General features: G+C 38.7%; 1 protein-coding gene and 1 pseudogene across 1 annotated transcript in view; one reads left to right on the plus strand and one right to left on the minus strand.

The window, feature by feature from the left end:
- Nucleotides 1-4,855: 4,855 nt before the first annotated feature.
- Nucleotides 4,856-12,690, minus strand: part of DMGDH (dimethylglycine dehydrogenase) — a 124,142-nt gene continuing 116,307 nt past the window's right edge. Inside the window, exon 16 of the mRNA XM_006889844.1 lies at nucleotides 4,856-5,071. Within this exon, the coding sequence (XP_006889906.1) occupies nucleotides 4,856-5,071 (216 nt within the window). The remainder of the gene's footprint in view (nucleotides 5,072-12,690) is intronic.
- Nucleotides 7,969-9,638, plus strand: LOC102867717 (annotated as a pseudogene).

The following is a 12,690-nucleotide window of genomic DNA, read 5'->3' on the forward strand; positions in this document are numbered from 1 at the left end:
TGTGAACAATCTCAATCTCTTCGCCATCCATCCTGATGCTACCAATTGGTCCAGTGGTGAGAGTCTTTGTCTTCTTGACATTGAGCCTCAGTCCATACTTAAGGCTGTAGTCCTTGACCCTCTGCAGCAAGTGCATCAGGTCCTCCTCAGTTTCAGCAAGCAAGGTTGTGTCATCTGCATAACGCAGACTGTTAATAGATCTTCCACCAATCCTGACGCCACACTTCTCCTCATAGAGCCCAGCCTCTCGGATAATCTTGGTCCAAGTATAGGTTTCACATTAGCACGATTAAATGTTCTGGGATTCCCATTCTTCTCAGCACCATGATAGATGGAGAAGATATCGATGTTCTTAACAATTTCGGCTTGCTCTGTTCAACAATCAACACTCTTGGTACCGGTGGTCAAGAAATCAAAAGACAAATTGTGTTAGGGAAATATGCTGTCAAGGACCTCTCCAAAGTGCTAAACAGTAATGATATCAGTCTAGAAACTTAGGTATGTAGGATTCAGGCAATGGTCTTCACCATTACTTGCTATGCATCAGAGAGCTGTTTAATGAGTAAGGTTGACAGAAGAAGAATCTATACCTTTGAGTTGTGATGTTGGAGAAGAGTGTTGAAAATACCATAGACTACCAAGAGAACAAACAAGTCTGTCTTGGAGAAGATAAAATCAAATTTCTCCTTGGAGGCAAGTCTTTTAAAGCTCCATCTCACATAGTATAGGCACATGGCCAGGAGGGACCAGTCCTTGGAGAATGATATCATGCTTGGAAGGGGGGGAGTGACAGCACAGGAGAGGAAGACCCCTGATGACATAGTAAGTAGGGTAATAGGAGTAGGTGTGTCAGAGATAGTGAGACTGGTTCAGAGTAGGATGGGGTTTGGACCTATTTTGCACAGGGTCATTATGAGTTGCAGGTGACTCGATGGCACATAACAACAACAACAACAATAATATATAGTGTAAACAGTGTGTCCAGCTATTAAGTTCAAGGCTGACAGTTAGAAAATGTGACTTGGAAGTAAGATCTGGTAATCTACTTCTGAAAAGTGATGACTTTGAAACTATGTTTTATTCTAACACATGTACGTTTGCTCGGAGTTGAAATCTACTGCACAGCAACTAGTGTGGTTTTTGGTAATAATTTTAGATGAACTCTTTTGATCCAAGGACCTCACCCTATCACTCACTGAAAAGCCATCAACATATGGAAATGTGAAGCACTGCCCTTTCATTCTTTCTCAAGGCATCCTTCCTGTCAGAACCACTCATCACTCCAACCCCAAGGTTTCAGGGTCTGTCTCTTTTCTTCGTATCTTTTCTGCTTCAGTTTCCTAATACTAATCTGTTTAGTCTTCTCAATGGAGGAAATTGGGTTTTCAGCTCTCTGTGGTGAAGTTGTTGTGGGTCAGAGGTCAGGCTATGAATCAATGAGTCTGGTCACTAGGCCAAGGCCAAGGGCTGGTTGTAAACAGGAGTGCTGCGGTCACTTAACAACTTAACAGCCTTGACATACAGCACAGGAAACTCTGCTGGCATAGTCCATAGCCTATAGCAAATTGTACCACTAACCTGAAGGCCAAAGATCTCCATTGGGTCAAATCTACCAGCAACTGCAAGGAAGAGAGATGACCAGTCTTTTCAACTCCTGTTAAAATTGCTAAGCCAGGAAACCTAATGGAGGAATAATGACATAAGTCAGAACTCCCTCAACAGCAGCAAGTTGTTTGAACATAGAGCAAAAAGGAGAAAGCAAATCATTTAAGAAAATCAGGAAGTAGACTCTTTCATTAATTTAATTATTTTATTTTTATTTATTTTTTTACTAGTTATCTTTTTATTTTACAATCATGGTTTTACTTATTATTAGACCTTATGTGATTGAGTTAGTTCAGTACTGCTCAGGTAAGCAATATTTCCTTAAATCTTAATATTCTTCTAAATATTGTCATTTGGTTACTTTTAGTGCTAAATTTACTATATATTAATTCAGTACTGTGGTATTTTATTTATTACTTCTTGTCATGATATGCCCCCAAACTGGAAGAGTCTAAACATATTTTGCTAAAGATGAATCTAGAGATGGTAAGTAAACAGTTTAAGGTTACAGGGCAATAGAAGCAAAGAAAGAGCAGCTGGGCAGTTCCATTCTCAAGCAAAGACTTGAACCAGCGCTGCATCCTTTCTCTATACACGTTCAATCTTTATGATGAGCAAATCATTCGAGAAGTTGGATTTTATGAAGAAGAATGTGGTATCAGGATGGGAGAAAGACTCATCAGTAATCTGTGTTATACAGATGACATAACTTTGCTTGCTGAAAATGAGAACTTGAAACACTTGCTGCAGAAGATCCAAGACTGTAACATTCAATATAGATTTCATCTCAACATCAAGAAAACAGAAATCCTCACCACTGGGCCAATAGGCAAACATCATGATACATAGAGAAAAGATTGTCAATAATTTAATCTTACTTGGACCCACTGTCAAGACACTTGGTACCAGTAGTCAAGAAATCAAAAGAGTTTTTGCACTGGGCAAGTCTACCGAACAAGTCTACTGATCTCTCCTAGTACTGAAGAGCAATGATGTCAGCTTAAAGACTAAAGTGCACCTGATTCAAGCCATGATATTTTAAATCACATGCTATGCATCTGAGAGATGGACAATAAGTATGGGTGACATGAGAATAATTAGTGCCTTTCAGTTGTGGTGTTGGAAAGAATGCTGAATGTCTTATGTACTGTCAAAAGAATAAACAGATACAAGTTGGAGAAAGTGCAACCAGAGTGCTCCTTAGAGGCAAAAATGGAGAAACTTCATGTCACATTCTTTGGGCATATTGTTAGGAGAGGATATTCCTTACAAAAGGGACATCGTGTTTGGAAATGTAGTAGGTCAGTTAAAGATAGGAAGAACCTCAAAGAGACGAATTTACACAGTGGCTGCAGCAATGGGATCAAGTACTCCAGAGATGATAAGGATGGCACAAGATTGGACAGGGCTCATTGTTCATAGGGCCAGTGTGAGTCATACTCAACTTTATGGCACAACAACAATAACACCAGAGCTGAGACAGAGCAACTAGGACTTAATGAAGACATATTTGTTACCAAGGAAAAGTTCCCATACATAATACTGAAGAATGAATAGCAACCTGAAATTTTTCAACATGTAAGTACGTGTATGAAGTATTTAAGGGGTCCTGGTGGTGTAGTGATTGAGCTCTTGGCTGCTAACTGTGGCAGTGGTTTGCACTAACTCTGGCAGCCTAGAGGTAGGGAGCTGTTTTGCCAAGCTGAAAAGACATGGTTCAAATCCACAAATTGCTCTGTTCAGCTACAGCTGGTTCTGACCCAACGTTGCATAACAAAAACTATGGGAAAAGGACATAGCAGTCAGCTTCCATAAAGATTTTCTCTCTCCCACTACTGACTCATAGCTGACCCTCCAGTGGGCTTCCAAAGCTATAAATCAAACGAGAAGAGAATTCCCAACATTCTTCCTTGGAGCAGAAGATGGATTTGAACTGCCAGAGAAAGGTGGCCTTTGGATTCGCAGTGCAATTCTCTATGGATCACACCACCACACCAGAGCTCCCTCGATGAAGATCGTGGCCTTGGTGATGTGGGGTAGAGGGCCCTCTACTCTACCTTTTAGGGCTTCTGTGAATTGGAATCAACTCAATGAATCACAAGTTGAAGCATTTGAAAAGTAAACTTGGCACATTTTCAAAGCTTAACAAGTTTAAAGAGTATTTTAATGTTTATTTTAATGGCATAAACAGATCATGCTTCATATTCTGCTTTCTTTAATATTTAGGGGAAAAAATTGAGTAAATATTTAACAAATGTGTAACATACTTTGATTATAAATGATAAGCTATCCTTTTAAAAATTTCTGATTTATTCAGTCAACCAAACTGAAATAATTTCAAGAAGTACACTAAGGAATTCTTTCTAATGCCTTTTCTCTCTACTTAGTACTAAGGGCAAGCCTGTCAGCCTTTAAGCTTTTGTTTGACCTGCTTTGTCAAATTCTTTGTGAAATGATATTCAGAACAGTACAATGTGATGTCAACTTGCATTAATTCTTTCCCAAGGAGAGGTGTTCAGTATTCAAAGCGTGTTTGTACTGGCACAATCTATTTATGTTTCAGCCTCATTCCTGAAGGTTTACAAGTTTCACTTCCTTTGGAAGACTTTGTTCTTTGTTGTGATTTCTCTTCTAGAAAATAACCTTTGGTAGGACAATAATGATGTTCTTTAAAGTTGACTTCAAGAAAGTTATTAAGAAAATAATAAGTACTTCAGAGAGTTCAACAAAATGTTATTTACATATCAAGATTAAATTTTACTCTTTTCATCTTACATACATTGTGAAAAATTAAAACTATTACTTATTCATCTAAGCAAAAATCTCTCAATGACATAGATCCATCAACAGCATTGCATACATTTTAATTTAAAATAGAATTAGATTCTAGCTGCAAATAAACATGCATATATTCCCCAAATGATGTAATTGTTCAATTATAATAAGAATTGCATATTAATGAAATCTAAATATTTTTCTGAGTCTCATAAACAACAAGGGATAGTAAAAATAAAAATTTGAAAGATTTTTCATTGACAGAATAATGTACATCACCAATTTAGTATTCTATATGCATCTTGCTTAGAAATAATTAAGAGAAAGGTTTAATTAAGATTCCAAATCTAGATTTTGATGATGCTGGAATGAATGTTTGACTTCTTCTAATTTCCTGAAGGACAAATTATAGTAATTTCCAATACAGACATACAGCAACCATAATTGTTGTTTATTAGAAGGTCTTTTTTTTTCTTCAAATTTTTCCCTTTCCACCTTTCTTCTGAAGTCGGTTTCTGGTTGGTTCCGTTAATAACAAGGGTTCTTGTATGACAACTGCTGGATAGTTTTTGCCTAGCAGCTCGACTTCCACTTCCTGTCCCACTTTACTTAGCTCTACAGGGACGTATGCGAAAGCCAGGCTCTTCTGGATGCTGTAACTGTAGCTTCCAGATGTTGTGTTGCCAACCACCTAAAAAACAAAACCCGAAACATGTCAGCAACTTGATCACACCACTCAGCAGGACAGTTTTGTATTTCCTTTTTCCAGATGAAAAAACATGATGTATAGGTGTAATTCATCGGATGAAAGGATAATTGCATGAAACACAATGTGAATAAAGGAATGTGTGAAACACTATGTGTATGAATTTTATATGCAAATCAATATAAAATTTAAAAAAGAAAATAAAAGCCTTCTGAAATACTGACTGTGGACACTACGAAGGATAAAGAAGAAAAATTTTTAAGAATATTAATAAAATTTTACATGTTATGAAAAAGATTTACCAAAAAATATATTTATATTTTAAGTTTCTCATTTTAGAGTAGTAAATGCTAGTTTTCTTAATACCTAGCACTATTTTGCTCAGTTTCAAACCAGGAGGTGTGAAAGAAGGAAGAACATGATAGTTTAATTTATTTTTTTATTCATTGGTGCACATTTTCTACCCCCACCCTCTACTCTCCCAGCCCACCTCACAATGTACCCCTTGTTCCTGACTGATGTCATAATATAGTACCAAATCATATATTCCTTTTGGACAGTTCACCCCTTCATCTACTCTAATGCAGTGTTCATTATCTATCCACTCTTTTCCCACTCTACCCTCAACCACTTCCCCCCATCTGTCCTAATTTATAGTAGTGTTGTGTAGTATTTGTTCTTCTGTGACCAAGATATTCCACTCAACATAATGTACCATAGCTTTTCTATCCATTCATTTGTTGGTGGGCACTTGGGTTGCTTCCTTCTCTTTGCTATTGTGAATAATGCAGCATTAAGCTTGGGTGTGAATACAGCTGCTTGAGTCGTGGTTCTGGTTTCTTTAGGTTATATATCCAGTAGTGGAATTGCTGAGTCAAATTATATTTCTATTTCCGACTTTTTGACAAAGTGTGATCACCTATTATCATGCCAGCATGGTAAGCAAGTGAGCAAGAGGGGGAAATCTAAAATTTCAAATGCATCCTTAGCCAACCATTAGAGTCCAGAAAATTAGTCATCAAAATGGTGAGGTATTGATATATTAATAAATATTTTAAGTGTTTCTAAAAGGTTTATTAACATATCAATACTCAATGTAAATAGAACATTCTATGTTAGAGAATATATATCTTTCAAATACATCCTTAGCTAACCACTGGAGTTTAGAAAATTGTCAAACTAGTGAGGCATTGATATATTAATAAATATTTTAAGTGTTTTAAATATTTATTAATATATCAATAGTCAATGTAAATAGAACATTATTATTAAAAATTATATATATATTTCTATATTTCAATCTTTATGTGGTACAAATCATTCAGGAGGCTAAGCTTTATGAGGAGGAATGTGGCATCAAGGTTGGGGGAAGATTTATCAACAACCTGTATTATGCAGATGACACAATCTTGTTAGCTGAAACTGAGGAAGATCTGAAGACCTTGCTGCAGAAGGTCAAGGACTGTAGTCCTCAATATGGATTGAAGTTCAACATCAAAAAGACAAATATTCTCATCACTGGATCAACTGACTGAACCATGATAGATGGAGAAGAGAATGAGGTTGTTAACAATTTCCGTTTGCTCGGTTCCACAATCAACATTCTTGGCACCAGCACTAAAGAAATTGAAAGATGAATTGCATTGGGGAAGTCTACTGCCAGGGACCAGTCTAAAGACTAAAGTGTGCCTGATCTAGGCCATAGTCTTCTTAATTACTTACTATGTATTAGAAAGCTGGACAATGATCAAGAATGTCAGAAAAATCAATGTCGTTGAGTTGTGGTGCAGAAGAACAGTTGTTGAACATACTATGAACTACCAAGAGAACAAACAGGTCTGTCTTGAAGAGGGTGAAACCAAATTGCTCCTTGGAGGCAAGGAGGTTGAAGCTCTATCTCACATACTTTGAAAATGTGGCCAGAAGGGACCAGTCTTTGGAGAAGGGAATGCTTGGAATGGTAGAGGGACAGCGCAGGAGAGGAAGACCCCAGATGAGATAGATTGACACAGTAACAGGGGTAGTGAGGGTGGATGTGTCCGAGTCAGTCAGATTTGTTCAAGATGGGGCAGAGTTCAAAATTATTATACAGATGGTCACTATGAGTAGCACTGGATGACACATAACAACACACACACACATATAATCAGAAAAAATCAAGAGCGTAAAGATACAGATTTACAATTGACACAGCCTTTTGTTCTTTGGAGATGAGTGAAATTAAGTTAGTAGGTAAATGGAGGGTAAATAAGATAACCTAGAGTGGCAAGGAAGGGAAGGGGGATGTTAAACAACCAACTAAAACCAAAGCAAGGTAAACAAAAGCTTTGAGCTGTGAGAAAATATGTGCATGACAAGCTTTTATAGAAACTAAGCTAACTAGTGAAAACTTATCTAAAAGAAAGGCTGAAATAAAGAAAAATGGACTAAAATGCTAAAAATTTTAATATAGAAATGTTAAGTCAAAACACTACATTAAAAAAAAGTTAATTAATCAAAACAACTATGAAATATTCTCTCACCACAGTAGCAATAGCAACGTTCAAGAAGACAGCAAGCAACAAAAGCTGATGAGATTGTGGAACGATCAGAACTCTTATTCACTGTTGGTGGGAATGTAAAATGGTACAACACTATGGAAGGCAGTCTGGAGCTTTCTCAAGAAGTTGGAAATAGAAATACCATCTGACTCGGCAATTCCACTACTGGGAATATACCCTAAAAAACCCAGAGCTGCCACTCAAACTGATGTATGCGCACCAATATTTACTGTTACTTTACAATATAAAAAAGATGGAGGCAACCCACGAGAATGGATAGAAAAACTATGATATAGTCACACAGTGGAATATTACACAGCACTGAAAAACAATAAATTCAACATGGCACTGGCGCACCAAGTGCAGAGTGGAAGGTGGGGCCGGACCAGCTGCTCCCACCAACCAAGGGTGGGAGGGCGGGGCCAGCACCTGGACCGCTAGGACACCCCCCCCCCACCACCACCCCAGAGTGAGCTTGGGCCCGAGGGGAACGAGGCTGTGGTTCCAGGGCTCCACTGCTGCTGCCATTGCGTTGGCCAAGAGGAGTGGTTCGGTCTTCGTGGTGTTTGTGGCAGATAATAATGAACAGTTTACACAGATGGCTGCAAGTTGAGAGGATGAGAAATGACAGAAGCATTATCAAACAGTTTCGTTGCTATTAAAACTGATACCAAAAGTGAAGCCTGCCTACAATTTTCACAAATCTTTCCTATAGTATGTGCCCCATCCAGTGTCCTTATTGGAGTCAGTAGAATTCCCTTGGAAGTAAGAGCAGGAAGTGGTTCTGCTGATGAACTTGTTACTAGAATTCACAAAGTTCAACAGATGCACTCACTGAAAGTTGAGACATCATTTGCAAATGGTAGCCAGTCAGTTCAGTTTCTACTCCATCCACCTCATTTGAAACTAACAACACTTCTGAAAACTCTCAGTCCAGAAAGTCCATGTTATTTGAGACTCCACCCACCCCTCCTGATACAAAGTCAGATATTGCAGCAGGAGGAGAAAGTTCAAATCATGCCACTGCTTCTCCTGAGCCTTGTGGGTGCTCAAGTCCAAGGCCCGCAGAGGACCTCACTGTCAGAGTGGAAAGACTAACAAAAAAACTAGAAGGAGAGGAGAGAAAAGGAAAGAAGAAGAGCAGAGGGAGATTAAAAAGGGGTTTGAGAGGAAAAACTGGGAAAGAATGCTGGATTATAAGAGAAAGCAAGAAGAAGAATTAACAAAATGAATGTTAGAGGAAAGAAACAGAGAAAAAGCAGAAGATAAGGCAGCTCCAGAGCGTATAAAACAACAGATTGCACTGGATTGTGCAGAGAGAGCTGCTCGTTTTGCAAAGACAAAGGAAGAAGTAGAAGCTGCCAAAGGCGCTGCTTTGCTAGCCAAACAGACAGAAATTAAAGCTAAGAGGGAATCTTACGCAAGAGAAACGGGTGCAATTGCTAGAATTCAGTTCTGGTTTCCTGATGGTTCTTCCTTCACAAGCCAGTTACCTTCTGATGCTCCTCTGGAAGAAGCCAGACAGTTTGCTGCACAAACTGTTGGCAACACTTATGGTAATTTTTCATTAGCAACCATATTTCCCAGGAGAGAATTTACCAAAGAAGATTATAAAAAAAAAAATTACTGGATTTGGAATTTGCCCCAAGCGCTTCAGTGGTGCTGTTGCCAGCAGGAAGACCAACATCCATGGTGCACTCTTCTAGTGGAGACATTTGGACGTTGTTGGGGACAGTATTTTACCCTTTCCTTGCCATCTGGAGATTGATCAGCAACTTCTTATTTAGTACCCCTTCTCCTGCTGTCCAGACTTTTGTGAGAGTGGCATCATTGGAACCCTCAAACTCTGCATCATCTAGCAACTCTGAAAAAAGGAACCAGTCTGAAAAAAGAGTGCTGGAGAAACGTGGGGGTGACTTTAAAAAGGAGGACAAGGTTTATAGACAGAGGACTCAACTGATGGTTAAGATGAAAACAACGCTTGGAATGGCAATTTGATCCAACAGATATAAGTGCTCCAAGTACCATATGCGCAGTAATCGTTGTTTGTCTTAGGTTTTAATGCAACTAAAATGTTCCTGGACAAGTGGGACAGCTTTATGTTCTCCTACTGATCTTTAAAGTGTCTCTTTTATTCCTGCCTCGTGGGTGTGGGTCAAAATTGCTTAACTCAGAAAAGTTGTGAGATAAACTGGCTGCTAGGCTCCTCACATTTGGTAAACAACTCCTTGAAGCCTAAAGGAATGAGAAGTCCTGGTAACCTCCCTTCATCAGCTTTTTGTTCACTCTTTCATGCTCATTAGCCCTATGCATTCTGATGATCATTTTGTGTAGAGCTGTTTTGCTCTAGAACTCTTAAGGTCATACAAAGTAACTGACACATCACTGAGTAATTTGACCCCAAGTCAGAGCATTCTAATGAGACAATCAGATGCTTTATGCTTAACTTTTCTCTTTGGCTCATTAACTACAAGCAAAATCTTGTAGCTTTTTAATCTCACTTAGACACTAAATAAAAAAAATCCTTTTTTTAAAAAAAAACCAATGAATTCATAAAACATTACATACAACATGAGGGAGACTGGAGAATGTTGCTGTTGTTGTTAGGTGCCTTCGAGTCAAGTATGACCTGTCTAGATCCTATGAACAATCGATTTGAACCCTCTCCTATCCTGTGCCATCCTCACACTTCCTGAGACTCTCTGTTGAGTGAAATAGCTCAGTCAAAAAAGGGCAAATACTGCACAACACTGCTGTTATAAAATAGAACAGACATAGGGTGGTTAGGAGAGAATGAGAAATAAGTGGATAGATAACCAACAGTGCAATAAAACAGATAAGGGGAAGAGCTATCTGAAAAGAATATATGATTAGGAATTATGTGTAGGACAACAATCTGGAATAAGGGGTGCATTGTTGAGTGGGTTGGATGACGAGAGGGAAGAAAATGTGGAACAATGAATTAAAAAAAAGACCTCAATATTTCTCCCCCTTCCCACCCTCAGCTCCTCTCCCCTTCTCTGTTTGGAGTTTGGTGCACATCTTACTAGTAATTTTTCCATTTTTACAATAATGGCCTTAAACAATATTTGTCCTTATGAGACTGAGTTGTACATACACACAATGAAATATTACCCAGCATTGAAATACAAAAACAAGGATGAGCCTGGAAGACATTATGCTGAGTGGAATATCTCAGTCTCACAAGAGAACAAATAATTTATAACATAAAATAGGGCTAACATGCAGGGTTGGGGGAAAAGAGTGGATAGAAAATGAACTCTGCACTGGAGCAGATGAGGGGAAGGACTGAAAGGAAGGTAGGATTGGGCATTATACGTGTGACAACTGACAGTCTGGAACAAGAGGTGCATTACAAAGTGGACTGGAGGAGGGAGAAGCGAAGGAGAGAGAAGAAAATGTGCAACAATGAGTGCATGAAAACCTAACCTTTCTGCAAACGTCTGTTAAAATCACAATTTTAAAAAAGAAAAAGTTAAAAAGGAAGACAGCAAAAGCTTAAATATGATACATCTAAAAGAATCAAACCAGTTGCCATCAGGCGAATTGCAACTCACAGTTACCTCTAAGTACAGCTGTGTGCCACCATTTCCCAGGTTGTGACCTTTTAGGAAACAGTCCAACTTCTATTCTGAGGCACTTTGGAGTAGGTTTAAGCTTCAACTTTCAGTTAGTAGCAGTGTTTAACTGATCATGTTATGTACATAACTATTCAAAAGGGTTTCTCCCAGACACAAAATGTAGCCTAATCCTTACCTTCACATAGTGGGGTGCTTGTAGAGGCTGCTCAGAAAGTTCACTTGGAATGTGTCCAACTGACAGTCGGTTGCCTTGGCAACTAGTCCACTACAGTCAACACACTTAACATTTTTAGTCTTTAGGTACTGTTACGGATTGAATAGGGAGCTCTGGTGGCATACAGTCCATAGAAAGTCGTGCTGCTAACCCAAATGGCAATATATCTGCTAGTACAAATCCACCAACAACTCTTCAGGAGAAGACTCAGCAATCTCCTCTTTTTTTCCAAGGTGATTTAGAGCTTCTGAAAACCTGTGGAAGGTCAGCAATGAATTTATGGATTGAATTATGTTCCCCCTAAAAGGGTATGCTGAAGTTCAAACAATCAAACTCATTTGGAAAAAGAGGTTTTCTTAGTTACATTAATGAAGAACCAGAATAGTGTCTTCTAAATAGCATAGAATGAATAGACATATACATACAAGTTCTTCTCATTACTGTCACATCAGATTTGACGCTTAGTTGACCTTCCAAATCCTTGAAAATCATGCAAGAGAAGACTGTCTATCTTTCTCCTGAGTAGCAATTGTCAGATTCAAACTGCCTTTTTGGGTTGATAGTGAAACTTCCCTAGTGGCAAGAAGCTGCACTGCAATCCTGAAGGTATGCAGTTCAAGGCACCAGCTGCTCTGTGGGAAAAGGATGAACAATGTCCTCCCCTGTGATTAAATGCCTCTGCAGGCCCACCAGAGGGTCAGCGATGGGTCAGTTCTGATTCTACAGTACACAACAACAGGCCACCAGAGCCCTCTATATAGAGACAAACCAAAAAGATAATCTTCCCTTAGGGGAAATTCAACAACATGTGAAGATAAATCTACAAGTAGCCAAAGAATGCCTGGTGGGTTAGTGATAAGGAGTTGTACTGCCAACCAGCTGCTCTGCGGGAGAAATACAGGCAATCCTCTACTATGCTATTTATCGCCTCTGAAAACTTGCTGGAGGCTCAGCTATAAAAAGCTTCCAACTTATTTCTGTCATGACAGGAGTCTAGAGCGATGGCTACATGGTAGAGTGGACCTGGAAGAGATTTTGTAAAACAATGAAAGAATTTTTCTTTTACTTTTCCAAGAGGATAGTGTTCTGGGGGGAGATTTGGGAGGGGAGAAATGTGCAACAATGAATGAATGGAAATCCAAAGCCTCTAAATTTTTACTGAAATGAATAACAAATTACAATGTAAAAAAAATTAAGTTAGTGTAAGGATGGCAATGGATCTATAACTGCTCATGCTAATAAGACTAT

The sequence above is a fragment of the Elephantulus edwardii genome, unplaced genomic scaffold, assembly GCF_000299155.1.
Source record: "Elephantulus edwardii isolate Elephantulus edwardi_28Jun2011 unplaced genomic scaffold, EleEdw1.0 scaffold00082, whole genome shotgun sequence".
In the NCBI taxonomy this organism is placed as follows: Eukaryota; Metazoa; Chordata; class Mammalia; order Macroscelidea; family Macroscelididae; genus Elephantulus; species Elephantulus edwardii.